This window comes from Mus musculus, chromosome 6 (assembly GCF_000001635.26).
Source record: "Mus musculus strain C57BL/6J chromosome 6, GRCm38.p6 C57BL/6J".
NCBI lineage: Eukaryota > Metazoa > Chordata > Mammalia > Rodentia > Muridae > Mus > Mus musculus.
In genome coordinates, this window is record NC_000072.6 from 116198560 (window position 1) to 116222188 (window position 23629).

Here is a 23629-nt window from a genome sequence, read left to right on the forward strand (position 1 = left end):
GGTCTAGCACGGAATAGAAATGGATCACCTGCTTTCCTCTACAAATGTTGCTACTCTACCTGGTGTCTCGGACTTTAATAACCCAGGTCATCTGCTTCTACAGTGGTCCTGATCTTGATAATGGGCTTTAAGCTGAAAATGAATAATCCTGAAAGGAATTAGTGTGTCTTGGTGACAAGAGGCGGGGGGGGGGGGCACTGGAAGGTGGCAGAGGGACAGATCAGTTTTCATCTAAGCTGTCTGGTGAGCTAGCTCAGGACAGTGTTTAATGGCCACCCAGGCCATGCCACTGCAGCAGCTTTTATCTGTTCTGATATGCTTTGGGACAAAGCCTACCTTCTAAACAGGCTACACTTCTGGTATGCTGTACAAACAGTCCTATTCCCCCACCAACAAGACCATGTGCCCAGCTGCTCTTGCCCTTTCCAGATAGCCATATTCTCTAAGAGAGATGCCTGCCCCAGCCAAGCTGCTATGCCCAGCAAAGCATCTGTAACATAGCCTCTATGTACAGTACCCCATCACATCATGTCCTTCACTACACCACACTGGCCCAGTCCACCAGAAGGCCAGAAATGGTATGCCCTGACTTCATCCTTTCTCTTAGAGGCAAAGAGGTTTCTGTAGGCATGGTTGCTGGGACAACATGAGAACACATGCTGGCCCAGCAGGTATCAGCACATTGCTGTTTTCCAACTAATGTTTTCCAACTAACTCTGTGGCTTATTCTTAAAGCAAATCCTGTTCTATGAACTGCTTGATTTTTTAAAAAAGCTAAGTGTATTAGTCAATCCTGAATCATATCTGTTGGAATGCTTGTTCAAAAAAACAAAACAAGACACTAAGATGATGATGGTGCACACCTTTAATTCCAGCACTCGGGAGACAGAGGCAGGTGGATCTCTGAGTTTGAGGCCAGCCTGGAAATACCAAAACAAATCTACACTGCAAATACCAAAACAGCCGGAACTACACAAAGAAACCCTACCTAGAAAAATGAAACAACCAACCAAACACAAAACCAAAACTTGCTCAATCGACCTGCAGTCACTAACACAAAACAATATATGCAAAATATAAAGGAGTGGTCCCTGTTTTATAAACTGTTGCTCTTGTAATGTAGCACAGTGATCAGAGTGCCTAAGGGGCAGGAAAGATGAAGAAATGGGGATTGTTGTCATAGAGTTCCATGAGAAGCATGAATATCTAGGGCTGGAGAGATGGCTCAGATGTTCAGAAACTCCTGCTTCGTTGAACCAGGTTCAGTTCCATGAATGCACTTGGTGGCTCATAACCATCTGTAACTCCCATTCTGAGGGATCTGGTGTCCACTTCCGGTCTCTGTGAGCACTGCACATAAGTGATAAGAAAAAGGTGTCATGAATGTCAGGGCTCAGTGTTTAAAGGAACTGACTACTCTTGCAGGGGATCCAGGTTTGGTTCCTAGAGAATCCACAACATATCTCCCAGTCACATATAACTCCCTCTTCTTGCCTGTGCACAGACAGGCATACAGGAAACAAAACAGAAAAACACTCATACACATTGAATTTTAAAAATAAATCTTTTGTAAAAAGTCAACATTTCTGGTTTTTTTTGTTTTTTTGTTTTTTTTGAGTGAAAGGAATTAGACATAAAATAGCATGTGCTAAAAAGAAAGAAAAGAAAGGAAGAAAGAAAGAAAAAGAAAGGAAGGAAGGAAGAAAGAAAAGAGCCAGGCGTGGTGGCACACACCTTTAATCCCAGCACTCGGGAGGCAGAGGCAGGCAGATTTCTGAGTTTGAGACTAGCCTGGTCTACAAAGTGAGTTCCAGGATAGCCAGGGCTATACAGAGAAACCCTGTCTCAAAATAAATACATACATACATACATACATACATACATACATACATACATTCATACATATTAAAAAATAGCATGTGCTATATGGTCCTATGACCTTTAGCCACTGATGACAGAGGTAGGTTGTAACAGCAGTAGGTGACTAGGAACCAGTATGCAGATGTCTTGGGTGTTGAACAGTGAGATGTTCCAGTCTGTTAATCTTGGTAGTTATTATGCAGATGACTCTTTAGCTTTGTGCACTTAGGGCTAGGGCTAGCTAGTTCTGTTGCTGAATGTTTGCTTAGCATACAAAAGTCCCTGTGTCCCATCCCCAGCATCAAAAAGTGGGTGGAAGTAGATGACAAGGGAGAAAGGATGGTAACCACTCCTTTTATGTCGGTGCAAACCTCCCTCCAGCTTCTCTGACCGCCACTGAGGACCTCTGAGGAAAGGTGGGATGAGGCTTCATCTCCTTGTTTATTTTTAATGATACTCAATAAATCACAGTCTTTATCTGATGGCCTGATATTACTTGAAAGGAGGAGGACATGGCCACGTTCCAGAAGACTTAGCACATATCTTAGGATTTTATTGTGAAGAGACACCATCACTAAGGCAACTCTTATAAAGGCAGACATTTAATTGGGGCTGGCTTACAGTTTCAGAAGTTTAGCTCATTATTATGGTGGGAAGCATGGCAGTGTCCATGCAAACCTGGTGCTTGAGAAGGAGCTAAGAGTTCCAAATCTTGAAGTCAGCAAGGAGGAGACTGTGTCATCCCACCTCAAGATCTGGATCAAAAGCCGATGTCTTCCAACATCAAGATCTGGATCAGGTGTGGCCTCCATTTCTGGATTGTAGCCCATTCTAGATAGTCAAGTTGATAACCAAGAATAGCCATCATGTCAGGTAAGATGGAGGTGGGAACACTAGCAACCTTGTCCACAGTTATTAAGACCAGTGCCCTCCACAACACCTGGAGGCAGTAGGACAGCCTCTACAGCACCTCCTTTGTCCCCACTCCTATCCTAGCAGGGCCAGTCTGGTGGGCCTGCAAGTGGCACAGCTAGTGACCTGGGGCCCAGGTATATTGATTTTGTTTTCAAGTAACAGGCATGCACAGCTGAGAAACTGACACAAAATAAGAGCAATTCCTGGAAGAAGACTGACATATTTATAGAACCCAGTGTGGGTGTCAGAAACACCTGGACCTGAGGATATTTTATTCATCTTTGCTTTTCTTAGCTTGCTTCTGTCTAACCAGCTTCCTCCTCCTGACTGGGAAAGTGGTTGTCTGGTTCCTGAGCCTCACGTCAGAGCTTGTCACAGCATGGCCTGTGTCCTACCTTCCTTTAAATCCATTCAAAGGAATCTCATATTGTCTCCTTGTGAGTCCATATTTATCCTTAACCCAAGTTACTGTGGCCACGAGAGTGGCCCATTGTCATCTCCCAGAATCATGTAGTTGTTCCCCACACTCCCACAAGTGGAGCAGGTTACCAAAGAAGAATAGGCAGTAAGTAGGACAGATATTGTAACAGATGTCATGATGATGAAATAGATGAGGGATGAATTAAGTCCATGTCATCCAGTCTGCTGGCCCTCTGATGAAATGTAACCTCTCAGCCTTTATTGCCTAGTGACCCGGAAGTGAAGCTTAGCATGGAGAGCCAGCCAGTTCAGGAAGGAGTTGGAGAATACATCAGGAAAACCCTAGGTCATGTTTCTTTACAGGACACTCAGCTTGTGCAACAGGGACAGTCCTATGAGAGCAGTGGAAACTCACAGGTTAGGGTCACTGAAATCAGGCCCCAGACAACACAGGCTGGAATCCACTGCAAACCTCATATCTTCTCTGGCTTTCAGTATCCCCATCTGTAAAAAGGAAGCAATCAGGCTACCTAGATAGACAACAGAATCTTGAAGTAAATTTCAGTTCTACTCACAGAGGCTGCTTGCTCTTGAGGACCATTGTTTTACTTAGAAGATAATTGCAGATTCACAGCTTATTTGAAAGAATAGAACAGAACTCCTGTAGAGCCTTTACTGAGATTTAGAGATTTCTAGCAGGTAGCCATGTCTCTTTCGTCATTCTTCCCCTCCCTTCTCTCACCTCAAACATCTGAGAGTTCAGCGCATGTGCCACATTGCATGCATTCTTTTTCTAGTTTTGTTTCCTAAGAGCAGGGTCTATCTTCCATTACCACCATAGCCATTGTGCTGGTTAGTTTTGTCAACACAAAACCAGAGTCAGCTGGAAAGAGGGAAACAGCCCCATCAGATTGTATTGTAGGCTCTTTCTTGATTACTGATTGATGTGGGCGGGCTCAGCTGACTGTGCAGTGACACCCCTGGACTTGTATTCCTGGGCTGTATAAGAGAGCAGTGTGAGTGAGCCATGAGAAGGAGGCCAGTAAGAAGTGTTCCGCCATGGTTTCTACCTCATTCCTTGCCTCCAGGTATCTGCCTTAGCATCTCTCAATGATGGACTGTAACCTATAAATCAAATAAGTTCTTTCCTCCCCAAGTTGTTTTTGGTCAGTGTTTTATCACATCAAAGAAAGCAAATTAGATTAGCAAGTTCAACAAATCTAACATTGATAATAATACTTTTAAAAAAGTCAGAGTCTTGAGTATCTTAGGGTGCCCTCAAGTTCACTTTTTAAAATTATTTTTTATTTATTTAATAACATGTGGGTGGGTGTCCATAAAGGCCACAAGAGAGTCAAATCTCCTGGAGCTGGGCCTACAGATAACTGTGAGCCTTCACGTAGGTGTTGAGAACCAATGTTAGATCTTTGTGAGGAGCAGCTGGTGCTCTTAACTGCTAAGTCATCTCTCCCGTTTTTCAAATTTGCTTTGCAGCTCTGACTGAGCTTGAAATTCTAATCCTCAGTGCAAGTGTGCATCATGCCACTTGGTTTATTTAGTACTGGGTTAAACCCACGATCTGTGCAAACTAAACAATTACTTTACCAACCGAGTCACATCCCCAAACCAGCGGCAGTGCTGTGTATTCAAGAATTGATATACAGCATTGCCGTTGTCTCCCTGTCCCTCTGGATTTTTTTTTTCTTCTTTAGAGTTGGGCTGCACTGAGTTGCCGTATCTTTAGACCCCGTTGGTCTTCGGCAGCTCCTGGGTCTTTCTTCATCTTGCGTGGCACTGATATTGGTAAAGAGCACAGATCATTTATCTAGTAAAATCATCTCAAAGTGGATTTGTCTGATGTCTCTTCATGTTTAAGTGAAAACTTACATTGCATCGAGGACACTAGAATTGTTGCTGGGATAGATCCTTTTGGGAGATCACATGTAGTAGAAGTGACATATGGCTACCTCCCACTAGTGAGGTTAATTTTGTACTGTAGAGAGTCAACACTATGTTTGCTTATTGATTATGTCATACTGTAGATAGTTTGTGTTCTTTACCACTGAAACATATTCTAGCTCCTGTTTGTTTTTTTTTTTTTATTAATTTTCGTTTTTGTTTTTGAACTTGCCACTTATTTCTTGGCTGACCTGGGACTCAGTATATATCCTCAAGTGGTCTCAAATGTGATGTGCCCCTCCTCTATGCATGTTTCTTATCAGATAGTGAATGTGTAAACATTTTCTTCCAAACTGTGGTTGCCTTTTTATTCTCTTGATAATGTCTTTAATATCTAAAACTTGAAAAAAATTGAAACAGAATCTCTTGAGCTCAGGCTGGCCTTCAACTTAGCATGCCAACAAGGATGCCCTTGAATTCATGGTCCTCCTGTCTACCTCTCCAGTGCCAGGATTACAAGTATATGCCAACACCATACCTGGCTTATGTGGTGTGAAGGATCAATTCTAGGGTCTCATGTATGCAATGCAAACCTTCTTTGAAGTTAGCTACATCTTCATCTTCAGGCCCAATTTCTTTCTTTTTTTTCTCTTTTCTTTTCCCTTTTTTTCCCTTGAGACAGAATCTCACTATGTAGCATGGCTTTTGTGAAACCCAGTATGTAAATCATATGACAATGCTCAGAAACCGCATGAGTGTGAACATTTGTGCACATGCTGCCATAAAAGAATGATCAGACAGAGTACAAACATAGGCAGAACACACAAAAATATGACAACATATGTAAGACAGGGCTTAGAAATTGCATGTATGGGGACATTCATGTATACATTGACATGTGACCATGCATAATTCATGTCTGTGAAAATGCAATTCATGCGAACATAGGACCATGCTTAAAAACTGCATGCATCTGAACGTGCATACAGGCTGACCTGTAACAGAACTGAGAAATACAGTTGTGGATGTGAGTTGGAGGACACATTTGTACTTAGAAGAGAGCAAAGGAATACAGGTACATGTGAACCTACACATATATACCTATCTATTACAGAGCTAGGAAATACATATGTTTATAAAGCTGCATATATAGGCCTACCTATGAGAGAGGTTAGGGAGTAGGGTTAGAAGTTAGGGTTTGTTTATTGTTAGATGTTAGAGGTTAGGGTTAATTTTAGGGTTAGGGTACACGATTGGGATTCTTATAGTGGGCTAGGGTTAGGATTCTGGTTACAATTATGGATATTTTGACTTTTCTGGTTCTAATTTCCTTAAGATGTAGGATTAGGTTTAGAGTTACATGAGGTTTAGAGTAAGGAATAGGGTTTATGTTGGGGTCTAGATTATCACAGGGTTTGGTTTGTCATTGTTAGGGTCAGTATTAAGGTCATGGCCATGGTTTTAGTTTAGTTGGAGCTACGCCTAGAGTTAGTCTTACAATTACATTAGATGAAGGGGTTTGTTAGAGCTCTGAATAATATGAGCGTTGTTTTGCTGTTACATATGTTTAGGGTTAGGCTCGTGGTTTTGATTAGGGTTCAGTTTAGGATTATGTCTAAGGTTAATGTTAGGGTTAGATTTTTGGATCATGTTAGTGTAATAATTATTATTAGGGTAAGTGTGCTGGCTAGTTTTATGTCAACTTGACACAAACTAGAGTTTTCAGAGAGAAGGGAACTTCAATTTAGAAAATGACTCCATAAGATTGGGTGGTAGGCCAGCCTGTAGGGCATTTTCTTAATGGCCCATGGGGGCGGGGAGGGCTCAGCCTATTGTGAGCAGTGCCAACCCTGGACTGATGGTTTTGGTTTTTTAAGAAAGCAAGCCTAATAAACCTTGAGGAGCAAGCCAATAAACAGCACTTCTTCATGGCCTCTGCATCAGCTCCTGCCTCCAGGTTTCTATACTGCTTGGGATCCTGCCCTCACTGCTTTTGACAACCTGTTAAATGGAACTGTGAGTGAAATAAACTCTTTCCTTCCCAAGCTGCTTTTGTTCATGGTGTTTCATCACAGCAATAGTAATCCTAACTAAGACGGTAACTTAGGCTTAAGGTTATAATTAAGGGTTAGTATTTGGTTTGGGTTAGGATTAAGATGAAAAAGATTATGGTTAATTTTCTGTATAGTTTTTAGGTTAAGGTTACTTTATCACTATGGTTTAGGGTTAAGATTAGATTTAGCAATGGTTAGGACTAGGGTAGGGTTAGAATTAGGGGTAGAGTTAGTATTAGGGTTCTGGTTAGGGACTATGGTTAGGTTTAGCATTCTATTTAAGGGTTAGGATTATGTATAAAGTTTACCACTATATTTAACCATAACTAGCCCTTAACTCTAACCTTAATCCCTAACCCTTAACCTGATCCTGACCCTCAACCCTAAGCCTAACTATAATTCTAGTTCTGACCCTAACCTTTTTTTTTTTTTTTTTTTTTTTTTGAGATATCATGCCACCATGCAGCTCTGACTGGCCTGGAACTCTCTATGTAGAGAAGTTGGAGCTCAAACTCACAGATAATCTGTCTACCTCTGCCTTTCAAGTATTAGGTCTCAAGGGGTTTGCTTACCTCAAACTGTATTCTAAACTCTATTAAAACTACTCTTAAGCTAACCTTAGTCAAACACCCTTCCCTAACACTAATACTAAGCTAAGACCAGGCTGCCTTCACACAAACATGTATCAGTTTAGATATGCCTCTTCAGGGTTGGGATAAAGAAATTGTGTGCTACCATACCCAGCTGTGTAATGAATATTAAGGCTGCCCTAATCCTAATTAAACCTTCATCTGTTACGCTCACCCTAAGACTAACGCTCTCCTAACCATAATTCACAACTATCTCAGCATTAACCGTAACACTAAATCCTAACTATAACCCTTCCTTTTATGAGTTGCTTCTGAGGTAATTTTTATTATAACAATAGAAAAATAACTAAGACAGCCACCTTAACCCTAACCCCCAAAATAGCACCATAACCACAATGTTAATCATAACCCTAAATCTAATGTCTATCTATAACACCTGCTCACCCTAACAGCAACACAGATACAATCACACTAATGCTACAGAAACCAACCTGAGCCTTTACCCTGGCTTTACTAGTTCACAGCTGACTACTTGCTCATAAGCAGTTAACTCCCCATTCCCTTCTTTCCTCAATCCCTGGCCCCCACCAACCTACTTCCTCTCTCTGGATTGATCCATTCTGGATATTTCATATAAATAGAATAACCTGTGCTCATGTATATGACTGACCTCTTTCAATTGAAGTATTTCTAGGTTAATTCATGCCCTATCATATATCAGCATTTTATTTCTTTTGGTGAATTGCGTGGTTCTACAGCATTTTGTTTATCCATTCGTCACCTGATGGACATTTAGATTGCTTCTGCTTTCTGGGTATGGATCAACACTACAGTGAAAATTCTTGCAGATTTTTACCTGAGCAGGTTTTCATTTGTCTTAGTTGCATACCAAAGAGAAATCTTTAATGAGGTTTCAACGGAGGTGGCCACAAAGCAAAATCTGAAAGTTGGAAAAATAATCTGCACAGGAGAAATGATAAGATCTAAGGTGAGCACTCACCATATACCAGGCACTATCTGTTTTAACACCTATTATCGCTTCTTTTTTATTTTTATTTTTCGAGACAGAGTTTCTCTCTGTGTAGACCAGGCTGGCCTCGAACTCAGAAATCCGCCTGCCTCTGCCTCCCAAGTGCTGGGATTAAAGGTGTGCGCCACCATGCCCGGCTGTATTGCTTCTTTAATATGCAGAAGAAAGCTTATAGAAGAAGCTAAGTAACTTGTTCTCGGGCACACAAAAAGGAAAGATAAGGGGTTATTTCTAAAAGTCAGTCTGGGCAAGACCAACTCAGAAAGGGGTCTGTTCACAAGGAAGTGCTAGTGGACAGCCAGGGGAGCTTTGGATTTCGATTTCTACCCCTCCACCTCCCGGCCTTGAATCTCAGCTGAGGGTTTCAAGAATTTCAAGCGGATCCACATTGAACTGAAACCAAACCGGTTAGCAGATGTACACATTGAGGGTCACTGTGGCCCTGGGCTAGTCTCACATCACATGCATAATCAATAAAGCCGCCGCACATCCAGGAAGTCGTCCTCCGCTCTCCTTCCTCTTCAGCTCCCACCTGGTAGGCCACGGGACTCCTCAGCATGGGCCCCACTGGTACCTTCCGCCTCTTTCGCACTAGCTGGCCGCTTAAACACCTTCTCTCTGGTCAAACCCAATTACCCAGGAGCTACTAACCCATAGCTCCCGATCAGAGGCTGCGCCCCAGGTCACGTGAGGACACCATCACGTGACGTGAACCATGTGATTACCACCGCGCTGGGTGGGCAGTGTAGTAGCCACTCCCGTAGTCACTTTGGAGCTTGCTGAGTGGCGGTGTCATCGTGGTGAGGACGGCGGCCCAGGAGGGCAGGGCTGGATCCTTCGCCCCAGACTCAGCTCTTCTTTTTGTCCTTCTCGCTGTAGATGAACCGGACGAGCCCCGACTCGGAGCGGCCTCCGGCATCCGAGCCGGTGTGGGAACGGCCCTGGTCGGTGGAGGAGATCCGCCGCAGCAGTCAGAACTGGTCTCTGGCGGCTGACGCCGGTGTGAGCGGGGGACCCGGGGCCAAGGGAGGGACAGAGTTGTAGTTACCCCTCCTCGGGGACACGCTTCCTCCAGTATTCAAAGGCGCAATCTCAGACACCGGGGAGGGCGGCCCTGTGGGCTTCTACCCAGCACTCTGCCGCGCAGACGCGGGTTTCCTTCCGTGCAGTGGCTTTTCAACCTTGCCCTCCACGCCATCCTGCTGAGCAGATTCTGTTTCTGCCCTCTCCAAGGACTGCTTTGTCTCTACGGAGGCCCTTCTGTATTAGAACTGGGGCTAAATGGGGCAGCACATATTTTTGAGTAGATCTGCTCACTTCGGGACCTAAGAGCTCAGAACTTTCATACAAGTGGGATTTGGGGTGTTTTGTCACACTATGTGGTCTCTGGAGCGTGACAACCAAACAGGGCTTTAAATCCCTGTAGAAATGTGATACTGGTTTTGTGTTCTGGACAAACTTATCTGATGAGCTTTCTTAATGCTTTCCAGGGTCACCTGACCTTAGATCAACAGTATCATCCCTTTTTCTTAACATAGGGGCAAAAGGGGAGGGGTTTTTTGTTTGTTTGTTTTGCTTTAAATCACATGTAGTGTTGATACTTGTGTATGTTTCTTTTCAAAATAGCTACTACAGTTTCTACAGGAATTCTCACAGCAGACTATCTCCAGGACTCATGAAATCAAGAAGCAGGTGGATGGATTAATTCAGGAGACCAAAGCCACACATTGTCGTCTGCATAATGTGTTCAATGACTTCCTCATGCTGTCTAATACCCAGTTCATTGAGAATGTGAGTTGTTTTATGGTATCTGACTTTCGAATAATCCCTTTTGGGGAGTAAGAACTATTGTCATTTATAATGATAATAAGGTTCTCTTCTAAGTTTTGGTGGATAGATTGGTTCTTGGTAACTGAAGCTCCTTTCTCTGAAATCAGTGTCTTTTATCAGTAAAGTTCATGGGTTTTACAAACCTTTAAAAACATCTAATAATAAGGTTTGCCTCGTGCTGGTTTTTCTGTTTTTAGTTTTGAGGGCAATTACCATTTGAGCAGAGTTGTGTGCCTCTCAAAAAAGCCACTGTGCTCATTCAGTATGGTCAGCTCTAAGCCTGGCTTGGCCTCACGTGCCCCACTTTTGCCTTCAGTCCCTAGAGACTTTATGTAGGTCCATCATGTCTCCCTCAGTTGTGTAAGTGAATGCAGATGTCTGCTTTGCATTTCGTCATCTACAGTTTTCTTTTTCTTCCTTTTCTTTTTTCTCCTTCTGTTTGTTTGAGACAGGGTTTCTCTGTGTAGCCCTGACCGTCCTGGAACTCACTCTGTAGACCAGGCTGGCCCGGAACTTACAGAAATCTACTTGCCTCTGCCTCCCAAGTACTGAGATTTAAGGTGTGGGCCACTACTGTCCCGCCAGCACCAGTTTTTCAATTTGGATGAATATATGACACAGAGTCACCAGTACAAATGCTGCTGGCCTTTAACTAAAGTGTATGTGAATTTTGTTTTCATAGTGAGTTCCTGCAATCTGCTAGGAATACACAGATAAATTATCTTGGTAGAATTACAATAGAAAAGACGCAGGCATGCCTGGAGCCATCTAGCAAAGGGAAAGGAATGTATTGAGAACAGGGGGTGGGGTGGGGGGCTGTGGGGGGAGCTTAGTTCATCTGATCCAAGAATATTTTTCTGAATTAATTTGTAGAAAGGCATTGGGGGGGGGCGGTTGTATTTTTTTTTTTTTTTTTTTTTAGCAGCTCAGGATTAGTTCTGACTAGTGTAGAACTTGCTATATAGACCAGGCTGGCCTTGAATTTGGAGAGAAATTCTCACCTCTGAGGTTACAGGCTTACAGCCCTACACCCAGCAGTGAGAAGAGAATTACTCAAGTCCACAGCATCCTGAAATTATTAGATGAGGATTATTAAACAATTTCATAAATGTTTAAGATCATAACCCCGTGATTTGGGATTGTAAAAGCAGCAGAGTGCCAAGTAGGCTGTTGCTGATGCATGTTTGCATAATTTAATAGTGTGAACTGGAGTGCCATACCTCACATTCCATCTTGTTTGAGACATGGGGTTTGGTGAGGACTCTTGTTCAGTGCTGCCTGTGCCAGCCTACCTGGCTCACTGAGCTGACTAGGCCACCAATTATTTTCTTTAATGGCAATGGGTTTGAAACATAACATGAATTCAAGTAAACCCATGCAGATGGGTGTGCAAATTCTGGGATACTGGGGCTAGAAGTTGCTCAGATTTCAGGTTTTTAGGATGTAGGATCTACAGAGACCTTACAGGTTCAGCATCCCTAAGTTCAAACAGCCCCATGTCCAAACTTTTTTGAATGTCATGCCATTGTTTGGGTTTCAGAGTTTTGGATTGGCATGCTCAACCTGAGGATACTCTTTGATGTGCACAGAACCTGGCTGGTCAGCCTGAGCACTTTTCTCCCTGGAAGGATCAGTTAGGGGACTGTACTCTCCTTTGTTGATGACAGCAGCCCCCATCACTTCTCATCAAGCTGGAGTGGATAGTTTTATGTGCTGTTCTTTTTGTTTTGTTTTGTTTATAAGTTTTAAAGTTTATTTATGTCTTTTTTTTTTTTTAAGTGTAGGAGTCATGCCAGAAGATCCCTTCATAGATGGTCATGAGCCACCATGTGGTTGCTGGGAATTGAACTCAGGACCTCTGGAAGCGCAGCCAGTGCTCGTAACCATGGAGCCATCTCTCCTGCCCTTATGTGCTGCTCTTATGTGTAGTTCTTAGCGTGCGCTTTTCTTGCTATGTCAGATGCTCAGCTCTTCTTGTAGTTAATGTTGTAGCTGTAGATCAGGCAAGGAACAAATTTGGGAAGTTTTCTTTTGTACTCCATGTCCCTGTACCAGATTGGTACCAGATCACACTGTTTTCAGGCAGAGGAGGCGTGAGAAGCTTGATTTCCTGATCATAGATCTTAATTAGCTAGTCTCCCTCGTCTAGCTTTTTCGGGCAAAGTTTTCTTAAAATTTCCCATAGCTTAGGTTTTGTGAAAACTTTAAAATTGTTCTTTACGTATGTCTACTTCTGTGGATTCTGTATTTCCATTCATGTCTTTGTCCCCTTAACGAGAAGGCCTTATTCCTCTCCCAGTCTGCCATCAGGATCCTTCAGAAGTGTGTTGGTGCCACACTAAATGTAAATGCTTCCAAGATCTTTTACGATGCCACATGGCACACACAGCGTCTTCCCATTGTGGAGGAGCAGCTGATGATGTTGGGAGAATAGCTAGTCCTTCAGAAAACTGAGGGAAAAAAAATCAACTTCACAAAAATGCCTATTGCATCTGTCTGCTCACCTGTGTATGTTCTTCAAACTCTGACATTGATTCTCATGAATTCCAGTTCAGGCTAGGAGGCTGAAGCTATTTAGGTTTCTGGAAACCCATTTGAGAGATTATTTAAAGTCAGTTGGGTTTTGTTAGTCTCAGAGGCAGCCCCATAATTGCAAACTACATCTTAGAATTAGTGAAGCAAGCTGGACTTTCTAGGGCAAAAGAACAGTAAGGACTTTTGAGGGCAATAGAAGTTACACAGAATCATTAGTAAGGACTCAAGAGGGACTCCTGAAAAAGAACAGCTGTTCAGTGTTGGCCTGTGTTTTAAATTCTGAGCAGAAAGGAACCCAGTTCCTAAGGTGCCACCCCTTGCCTTTTTTGTTTTTCCCTTGAGACAGAGTTTCATTCTGCAGCAGAGGCTGACCTCAGACTCAGCAGTCCTAGTTAATGACTTGAGTTTGTTAAAAGAACACAGGAGGCTCGAGAAAAGAATGGCTCAGGTTAAATAGCACTGGCTGCTCTTCCAGAGGACCTGGGTTCAATTCTTAGCACCTACATGCAGCTCACAACTACTTGGAACTCCAGTTCTGGGGATCTAATGCCTCCCTCTGACATAAGGTACACAGATATAGATGTAGGCAAAACACCTGCCTGGATATATAAAATAGTAAAGACCATAGGAAGTTTTTAAAATCCAATTAAAGATTGTTTTAGCTTTGTGGAAAAAAATTTAAAAAGAAACTTAAATTGACTTTCCAGGATCATTCTGTTAAGTATAAAAATTATGTTTTCATCATTTCCCGAACTCAGAAATCCTCCTGCCTCTGCCTCCCAAGTGCTGGGATTAAAGGCATGGGCCACCACGCCCGGCATGGAGCTTCTTTTGCTACCAGGCTTTTTTTTCCTCTTTTTAGATTGCTCTGTATGCTCTTGTCTGCCTGATTCACCCTGAGCCTCCATGGTAGGCAGTACCCCTTGAGACAGGGTTTTACCATTTAGCCTGGTTGGTCTGGAACTTACATATTTAGACCTGGCTGGCCTTGGATTCATGGAGATCGGCTTGCCTTTGCTTCCCTGAGTGCTGGGATTAAAGGCATAGGTTTCATCTTTAGTCCTCATGGCATTTCCTAACAGTCTAGCAGGCTTACTTTTTAAAAAAAAGATTTCTTTATAACTTTGTATGTGTATGAGTATTTTGCCTGCATGTACAAATATGTTTACCACATGCATGCCTGGTGAGATAGATCTCCTAGAACTGGAGTTATAGACAATTCTGAGTGTCCATGTGGGTGCTAGGACTTGAACCCCAGTCCTCTAAAGGAGAAGTCACAAATGCTCTTAACCACTGAGCCATCTCTCCAGCCACTGAAGTCTTAATTTTGTTTTTAAAGTTTTCATCATATATGTGCATTGTATGTGATGTGTTATATGGTATTTTCATATAAGTGTGCATTACATGTTAGCAAACCTAATTTTAAAGTTTCAGAATCAGTCTTAGCATCTAGCTAAACATATCCATAGGTCTTAGCACAATCTGGATACACAGACACCCTGGATACTTAAATAACTGAATGAGAAAACATACAACTGAAAAGCTGTGTGTAACCTTAAAAATCCATCCTTATCATTTTCCCTTGCTCCTCGGGTCATGTAGCCCACTTCTCCTCCCTTTGGTATTTGCCAGTTTTATCATATACCCATCTGAATGCTCATGAAGGAAAGCTGCAGGCTCAGCCCAGGAAGGGCGAGGAAGTGACTTAGCCCCGATTAGCTGCAGTTACTGGGAACTCCACCCTCAAAGGTTTCATAGCCTTTAGGGCTTCCTAAACCAGTGGGTGTTTTAGAGGTCACCCTGGACTTAGCAGCCTATACCAAACATTTCCAATATGAGAACAACAATAAAAATACATGAACCTTTATGTGGGATTTTAAGATAGTACTGCTACTGGAGTCATTTCAAATTTGCATGGCAAGATCTCTAACCTGAAAAGGCTGACATTCTGGCTAAAGTCTAAAACCATCCATACTGAGCATTTTCCCCATCACTAAAATCTACCCCTCAAGATGTCAGCATCCAGGGGCTGCTAACATGTAATGAGCACGTGTATGAAAATACCATGGAACACAGTTGTTGGGGACTAATAGGAAAACCTAGCTGCACATCTGGTACATATATGTGGAGGACCTGGGTTCCACTTGTGTATGCTTTTGGTATTTCTGTCTTTTTGAAGTTCTTTGTATTGATCGTTTACCTGTGATTCCATTCTACTGCTTAATTATTTACAAGGGATTTGCTTCCTTCCTTAGCGGGTGTACGATGAAGAAGTGGAGGAGCAGGTGCTCAAGGCAGAGGCCGAGAAAGCAGAGCAGGTACTTGTATTAAATGTCTGTCTGTCTGTCTTTCTTTCTTTTTTTCTTTCTTTCTTTCTCTCTTTCTTGGTTTTTTGAGACAGGGTTTCTCTGTGTAGCCCCAGCTGTCCTGGAACTCACTCTGTAGACCAGGCTGGCCTCGAACTCAGAAATTTGCCTGCCTCTGCCTCCCGAGTGCTGGGATTAAAGGTGTGCGCCACCATGCCCTGCTCAAAATGCTTTTTTCTTAAGAGTTACTAACCTGGAGAAGTGATAAAGAGGGTGATGAGGACTGGGAACATGGGAAATGTGGCCCTTGGCAGTGGCCCAAGAAAACGTTTCCATTTTTTCCTGAAATTTAGCCTGTTAGTACAGAGATGAAATAGCTGGATTCTGGCACGAATGTGGAGCAGAGTAAACTATTCAGGTTTCCAGGCCACAGAGGAAACATCGTCTTGTCCTCTTCCTCCCTCCCTTTTCCCTCTCCTTCCTCACTCACCTTTAAAGATCTAGAAGCCGCTCTTCTTCAGTTGATTCAGAAAACAGGCCTCATCCTGAGCTTTGAGACATGATGTCACAGAGGTCAGGTCTCTGGAGGCCCAGCTTCCCCATCTCTTTTGTGGTTGTTTTTACTCTTGTTTCTGTCACCTCAGAATTATCTAGGGAATATAGGTTTAGTATGTGTGTATTTGAGGACCCCATGGATGCAGGATGTGTTAGGACAGAGTGGACTGTGCAGTGAGCAATTGTTGACTCTGTCATGGGACTGCGAGGAGCTGATGATCTGGGACACTTACTCTCAGAGGCTTCATTGGCTGTTGAGGCCATTGGTTATTGACCTAAATGACATTGCATGGTTGGTAAGTGTTTTGGAAGTTCACACAAGGAGACACTTGCTGATAAACCAGCTGGGAAAAGCCTCAAGGATGAGATTTTATTCAGATGATGAAGGAAGGGCTGAGTTAGAGGCAGTGAATAGCCCATGCCAACAGAAGGAAGCCATAGCCTCAGGTTCTTGCTTTGTTCTGTGTTCTGGGACTTGCACAAAGCGCCTCCCGCGCATTGGATGAGCTTTCTACAACTGAGCTTCATGCCCATTCCTTTGGACTAGGTTTGTGGAAGATAGTGGAGGTCAGCAAAGAGAGGGAAAGGAAGAAGGTTGGTGAGTGCTGTGTGCTTCGGAAAGAAGGCCAAGGGAGGAGGGACAGTAGCTCCCTGGTTCCAGGGGCTTCCCGTGTGACCACTTCATATACATCCTTGCTTATCTCACCTTGGAGTCCACACCCTTACTCACTTTCCTGTGCTCTAGCAAGTGCTGTCCTCACATTCAGGAAAGAATGGCAGGTCGTCCGAACGTTTGTGGAAGTCACTTGAGAAGGTTGATAGTGAAGCTGTTGATGAGGATATTAGAAACCAGGAAACCAGCCATGGCTCTCTCTGTCCAGCATTTTTAGGAAAGTGAATTTTCATTAATAGCACTCATGCATTTGCTATTCAGCCAATGAATATTATCGTTATATCAAACCAGCATTGCACTTAAAATTGTTAGGCTATAGTGAAATGTTTTCTGAATGCCATAGGACAACTGTCAGAGCCTGGCTCCGTCCCTTAAAGCTAAAGGTAGGCTCGAGTCAATGAGCACACTTATCCACACACGTGTTTTTACAGACTCCGTTTTGGTTTGTTTGTTTTTCTTTTTTCTTTTCTGAGACAGGGTTTCTTTGTGTAAGAGCCCTGGCTACCCTGGAGCAGAGATCCCCCTGCCTCTGCCTCCCGAATGCTGGGAGTAAAGGCCTGTGCCCCTGCTGCTGGGCTCAGTTTTGCTTTCTTGTTCATCTGGTTTTCCAGATGAAAAAATTGGAATTCTAGAGTTTAGGTCATTTGATTGATGCCCAGAAAGTAACAAAACTAAGGTTTAAAGCTTGTACATCGACTGCAAAGTCTGTATCAAGGTAGAACATGACTCCGTTGACATTTTGAATTAATGTTTTTGGAGAGGGCATGACTTTAGAGTTGGTATATTGGAGGCACACACTGAAGGATATTTTGTTTGTAGGAGAAGACCCGGGAACAGAAAGAAATAGATCTGATCCCTAAAGTGCAGGAGGCTGTGAACTACGGGTTACAGGTCCTGGATAGCGCGTTTGAGCAACTTGACATAAAAGCGGGGAATTCGGACTCTGAAGAGGATGATGCCAATGAGCGGGTGGACCTGATCCTTGAACCAAAGGTAAAGCGTTCAGTTACAGCATGACGACGTCCTGACTGCTCTGCTGGGCACAGGGTGTGTAAGGCGTGGGCTGGGGGTATTATTAGCATCCCAAATTGCCCCCTTCTGAGAGCCTTACTTGACACACTGAGCATTTCAGGGGTACAGGTAGGTAAAAGTTGCAGGGCATATGTCTTCCTCCTCTAAGGTTTTTAGTGTGTAGTCTGCGAGAGGGGCATTGACATGAGCGCCCATCCTCAGAACTCTGCAGGAAAACTGTTGTACAGTCAAGAAGTTAAGGGTAAGAATTTTAACTGGATTTGGTTTGATTTTGAATTTTGATTTTTAACACTTAAAATTTATTATTGATGGATTAGTATGGGACATATGAGACAGGGTTTCGATGTGTAGCCCTGGCTATCCTGGAACTCACTCTGTAGACCAGGCTGGCCTTGAATTCAGAAATCCACCTGCCTCTGCCCCCTGAGTGCTGGGATTAAAAGCATGCGCCACCACTGCCCGGCTCTGTGGATCATTTTTAAGACTGAAGTTTTATTTGATTTAATTTTTATTAGAAAAACATAATAATATGTATGTGTGTGTATGTGTATCTCATGTTTTGAAATGTCCATTAATTGTAAAGTGACTCATTCTAACTTGTGTGTCACATACTTACTTCATGGGAGAACACCTAAAATGCATTTTATTAGCTGTGACCATCCTGTTGTATTGCTAGCTTTTGATGGTATTTCCTCTAACTTGAGTTGTTTCTTTTTTCTGAGGTTGTAATTTAGTTACAATGTTTCTTTCTTTTTCCTTCTTAACCTTCCCATATACCTTTCTCCACTCTCCTTCAAATTTATGTCTTTTTCCATTGCAGTCATACGTGTATTTGTATAACATATATATTCCTAAATATAACCTGTTGAGTTCATATAATGTCACTTACATGTATGTTTTCAAGGCTAACCATTTGGTGCTGGAACCAATAGGCGTGCCCTTCCCTTGGGAGGATGCCTTTCCCTGCGAGCTTTCCTCAGTGTCCTGTAGTTCTGCATGTAAGGTTTAGGCAGTGAGGCCGGCACCTCCTGCAGTTCGGCACGTTGGCTGGTCTTGGAGTTATCCTTGCTCAGCTCATGTTAGTTAGGGCTAACTGAAGCTTTTGTGCCCTGTGACCAACCTTTCTCCCTCTTGTTCCCAGTCTTTAGGACAAGAAGGAGATTGGGGTTGGGGTTAGATGACTTAGGGAAGCTCCTGAGTGGCAGATACTCTGTGGCTCGTGCTGAGGAAGGCTTCCTGGAAGTTACTTCTTAGGCCACAAGGCTGGCCTGGAACGCACAGAGATCTGCCTGTGTAGTTCTACCACAGACCACCACTGCATGGTCAGATATGACGTTTTGAAAATGTACTTTTTACCTTGCTGTGTTCTCTTATTTTCTACTTTATCACCTTAACTTGCTTTAGATAGTGGATGCAGCAGGCCATCAAGTACACCATTGTCTTTATTTTCAACCCGTGTGTTTAATGGCTGTGCCCTCTCCTTCCTTGAAGGATCTCTACATTGACCGGCCTCTGCCCTATCTCATCGGGTCAAAGCTCTTCATGGAACAGGAAGATGTAGGGCTTGGAGAGCTGTCCAGTGAAGGTGCGCTTTCTCACCAGTGTTTCTGCCATGTGTTTCAGCCTAACCTTTTATGGTAAAATCATTTCAGCTTTATGATAATATCGCAAGAGCAGTGGCAAGTGCCCATAGACCCTCACTCAGGTGTGCCAGTTAACGTTTCCCTTGTGCTTTTGTTCTCTGTATTTCATAATGTGTCTGAGTCTCTGTAACCCTGAGTCCTAATGTTCTCTGTATATTTTCTCAGAACAAGGATGTTTTCGTATGTAAGCATGCTGTAAAGTGGTCAGTTTCAAGAGATTTTATTACTACTTAATCTTTGGTTATATTCAGATTTGTCAGTTATCCCATCAAAGTTCTTTACTACCTCTGCTGCCTTCTCTGGGCAAAGGCTTAAAGGCATTAAGTTCTTAAACTGTTCTAGTCACTTTTTAATTCCATTTCATTATTTTATGTTTATTTATTTATTGTATGTGTGTGGCTCTGTGGACGTCAGTGACAGCCTATGGGGGTCAGTCAGTTCTCTGTTCTATTGTGTGAATTCCAGAGACTAAGCTCCCACTGTCAGGACTGCAAGCAGTTAGTTGCCTGCACCCTCACCATCAGTGACTTGTAACTTGATACGGTTCCTCCTTCTTTTTTCTGTTACCATGAAGTCCTTTTTTTTAAAATCACAGAAGATACGTAGAGATTCTATTAATTATCAAAGGTGCTTTCATTCCACTAAATAGCAATAGTTTGACTTGAGTCTCTTTGAAGCTGTTGTGGGTGGCTACTTGGAGAAGGGGCTACAGACATTTCCTGGTGAATTGGTGCTGACTTTTCCAACTTTTCCCGACAGAAGGCTCTGTGGGCAGTGACCGTGGGAGCATTGTGGACAGTGAAGACGAGAAAGAAGAGGAGGTGAGGACATGGTATGGCCAGGTCATGATGGGCAGGAAGCTTAGGATATATGTCACGGGCTGGGTGTGTGTAACATGCTTGAGAGTTAGGGAACTCATTTCATAAAACTAACAAGACAGAAGCTGAAGGATTGAAATTGTTTTTTTTTTTAATTGTAGAGAGAGAAGTAAGGGAAACTGCTTTGATCCCTCTCACCGTTATTTACCTCTCTTCCTTTCTACCAAATTCCTTCACTTTCCATTATATTTTGAGGAGAGAACACCTGAGATATTGTAGCTCTGTCTCTGCCTAAAACTTTAGTCTTGGACTGTGTCTGTCTTGAATAATCTTAGGAAAAAATAAATAGCTGCAATGAACAACTTTTAAAAAGTTATTATTATGCACATAGGTCTATGTGTGTGCAGTGCCTACAGTGAGCAGAAGGAGGGTGTCAGATGCCCTAGTGCTGGAGCCACAGGCAGCTCTGAGCTGCCTGACGGAGGTGCTGGGAACCAAACTCTAGATCCTGCAAGAGCAGCATGCTTTCTTTACCACCGAGCCACCTCTTAGCCCTTGAAGATTTTTTAAGTCCTCTAAAGGAAGCATCTACTTCATCTTCATTTGCTAGTGTCTAAAGGTCCACAGAGAACAGCCTTGATTCAGAGGAGGGCACCTTGAGGTGTTCTTCAGACAAAGAGTGTGAGATTCTAAAAGGAGACCATTCTGTGTGGCTGATTTTCATTTCTTTGTTCTCGCACTTGCCCTCCCTCTCCTGCATTCCTTCCTCGAGCTCGGCAGATGGAAATCCTAGCAGGGGAAAGAAACTTACCTATTACCTTGCTGCAGATACCTGTCTGCCGAGTCCTTTGATTTTAGCTGTCAGTGTAGTAATTGTCGGTAGCAAACTGACCTTCAGTTTTTGAGCTTGATGAAGTAGTTATCTTACTAGAGGGAGCACAGAGATTGTAGTCCAAGATGTAAATCAACACAAACCAACCTCCTATGATTTGTTCTTTCTTTAAATCTGAAGGTTAGAACTGGGAAATACAAATGATATGAGTGAATCATTGGAACTATCTGTATGAAACACAAAAATTATGGTAGCTAGACAGGTAGCACTGTCGCCTGGATTCATGCTGTCTGCTGTTTAAGGTGACCGAGAGTACAGGCTTCCCCTCTGCCTGACAGTCACTTACCTTGGAGCCTGATAAGATCTTCTCTGCATTAACAGCAAATCTTTTTCACCTACAGGAGTCAGATGAAGATTTTGCCAGTCATAGTGACAATGACCAAAACCAGGTAAAGCGCATGTATTGCACTGACTCCATTTTAAAGCTTTCGTTGAAGCATAATGTGTATACTGAAGTGACTTTTCCTCCTGCTGTTGGCACTAGGGGTTGAACCTAGGGTCCTAGGCATGTTCGGCGAGCTTTGTATGGTATTTGTATGCCAAGTCTCCTAAAAATGACTTCTTAATGATACGTGAGGATTTTCATACTCACAGTTATTTTTAAGTATGTCATGTATTTAGGTTAGCCATTACCTTTTCCAAATTTTGCTCCTTTTTAATAATAGCTTCTTATAACCATCACTTCTTAAGACTAATTTATATTCCTCTAAAAATGAACATTTAGAAATTCTAATATCTTGCTTTGATATTTTTGCTCTTATATTCTTACTAAAAAGTAAATCCTTTGTTTAGTTTCTAAAAAATAACTTATATGGAATATATGTTCCCAACGTGGTTACATTTTTAAAGGGAGAGAGCAAAAATTGACAGTGTCTCTGTTTCAGTTTGGTGACTTGCATCTAGAAATTCTGTTCTACATTCTCAGCATACCACACAGATAAGTGATGAAGAAGAGGATGATGATGGTGACCTCTTTGCTGACTCTGAGAAGGAGGGGGACGATATTGAGGATATTGAGGAAAGTGCTAAGTCTGTAAGTATAATCACCACTCAGCCAGGTCCTAGAAGTCACATTTCACATTGTTTCTTAATAGCGACACTTTACTTTTGTGTGTAGCCAGAGGTAAACGGTAGATGACTTCCTCAATTATTTTTCCCCTTTATTTTATTTTTTAATTTTTAATTTTTAATTTTTAATTTTTATTTTTTTTGGTTTTTCGAGACAGGGTTTCTCTGTGTAGCCCTGGCTGTACTGAAACTCACTCTGTAGACCAGGCTGGCCTTGAACTCAGAAATCTGCCTGCCTCTGCCTCCTGAGTGCTGGGATTAAAGGTATGCGCCACCACGCCTGACTTTCCCCCTTTATTTTTGTGTCAGGTTCTCTCACTGAACGTAGGGCTTACCAATTCAGCTCAACTAGTTGGCAACAAGCCCAGGGGCTTCTCTTTATCTTCACAGCTCTGAGGGTACAGGTACAATAGCCACTTCTAGCTTTTTATGTGAGTGCTAGGGCTCTGAACTCAGGTTCTCACACTTATGTAGCAAGCATTGTACTGAGTTAGCCATCTCCACAACCCCTCTATTTGTAACTTGATTTTTTTCCTTTTAAAGATTGTCTGTCAATGTACTTTTGGTGTATCTGTGTGTCTGTATTTGCACACATGTACGTGGGTTCCTGGGGAGACCAGATGTGGGGGTATCAGTTTTCTTGGAGCTGGAGTTACAAGATGTTAAGACACCTGACATGGCTCATCTCTCTTGCCCTTTGACTGATAGTTTATAAACAGCAGTAAACGTCCCGGTGTCTCCAGTTGCCTTACTAGTGCTCCTTTCCTATAATGCTGAGGGTGGTTTCGTTAGCTCATTGGGAAGATGGTCAGCTCCAGACTTGTGAGCTCAAATACTCCCCTGTTTCTCTCTGTATACTCATGTTAGTTTTCTTACTGAGGTGTGTGTGTTTTTAAGGATTTTAAAAAATAAGTAACAGTATCTCCTTTTAAGGAGATATTTTGTGAATTCTGTTACTTACCTGAGCTTTATAGGTTCCATGCATTTAAATTCATTAATAAAGTCCTGTTTTTTGCAAGTAAATATTTTTTAAAAGCCCTGTTTTATTTGTAGTTTATTTCTTTTTGACTGTTGATATAATTTTGTTAGGTGCCCAGAAGTGTACTCATTTGTTAGATTTTATTTTTTGCCTGTAGAAAAGACCTACATCTTTTGCCGATGAACTGGCAGCTCGGATCAAAGGAGATATCTCAAACCAGCGGAAAGAGGGACAAACAGGTGAGTTCTGAAGGCAGGTTAATGGGGTGGTTTGTGGCATGCTGTAGTTTGCCTGTGTGCCTCCTTACACATGCTCTGTCTCTCTCTCTCTCTCTGTCTCTGTCTCTCTCTCTCTCTCTCTTTTTTTCTTGTGACTGGATCTCATATATTCCATGCTAGCTTCAAATATGTGATATAGGCAAGGGTGGCCTTGAATTTCTGATCTCCTTTGAGTGCTGGGGATCAAAAACACGGCCACTGTACCCAAACATGGGGGTTACAGTGATCAACACAGCCGCTGGACCCAAACAT

General features: G+C 42.7%; 1 protein-coding gene and 1 long non-coding RNA gene across 5 annotated transcripts in view; one reads left to right on the forward strand and one right to left on the reverse strand.

The window, feature by feature from the left end:
- Positions 1-850: 850 nt before the first annotated feature.
- Positions 851-9434, reverse strand: 9530062K07Rik (RIKEN cDNA 9530062K07 gene). Its single transcript, NR_131013.1, has 4 exons — positions 9343-9434; positions 8595-8698; positions 3611-3699; positions 851-1350 (listed from the first exon to the last, which is right to left on the reverse strand). It is a non-coding gene; the product is annotated as an RIKEN cDNA 9530062K07 gene (long non-coding RNA).
- Positions 9435-9459: 25 nt separating this feature from the next.
- Positions 9460-23629, forward strand: part of Washc2 (WASH complex subunit 2`) — a 54654-nt gene continuing 40484 nt past the window's right edge. For 3 of the 4 annotated variants that reach the window (XR_003956205.1, XM_006506214.3, XM_030255438.1), the window contains exons 1-10: positions 9460-9568; positions 9648-9770; positions 10395-10559; positions 15389-15451; positions 17487-17660; positions 19191-19284; positions 20102-20163; positions 21394-21441; positions 21978-22085; positions 23257-23338. Coding sequence is in view for 3 of the 4 variants with exons in the window: in XM_006506214.3 (XP_006506277.1) it covers positions 9648-9770; positions 10395-10559; positions 15389-15451; positions 17487-17660; positions 19191-19284; positions 20102-20163; positions 21394-21441; positions 21978-22085; positions 23257-23338 (919 nt within the window). In the remaining variant the exon portion in view is untranslated. The remainder of the gene's footprint in view (positions 9569-9647; positions 9771-10394; positions 10560-15388; positions 15452-17486; positions 17661-19190; positions 19285-20101; positions 20164-21393; positions 21442-21977; positions 22086-23256; positions 23339-23629) is intronic. The other variant, NM_026585.3, reaches the window with a different exon arrangement.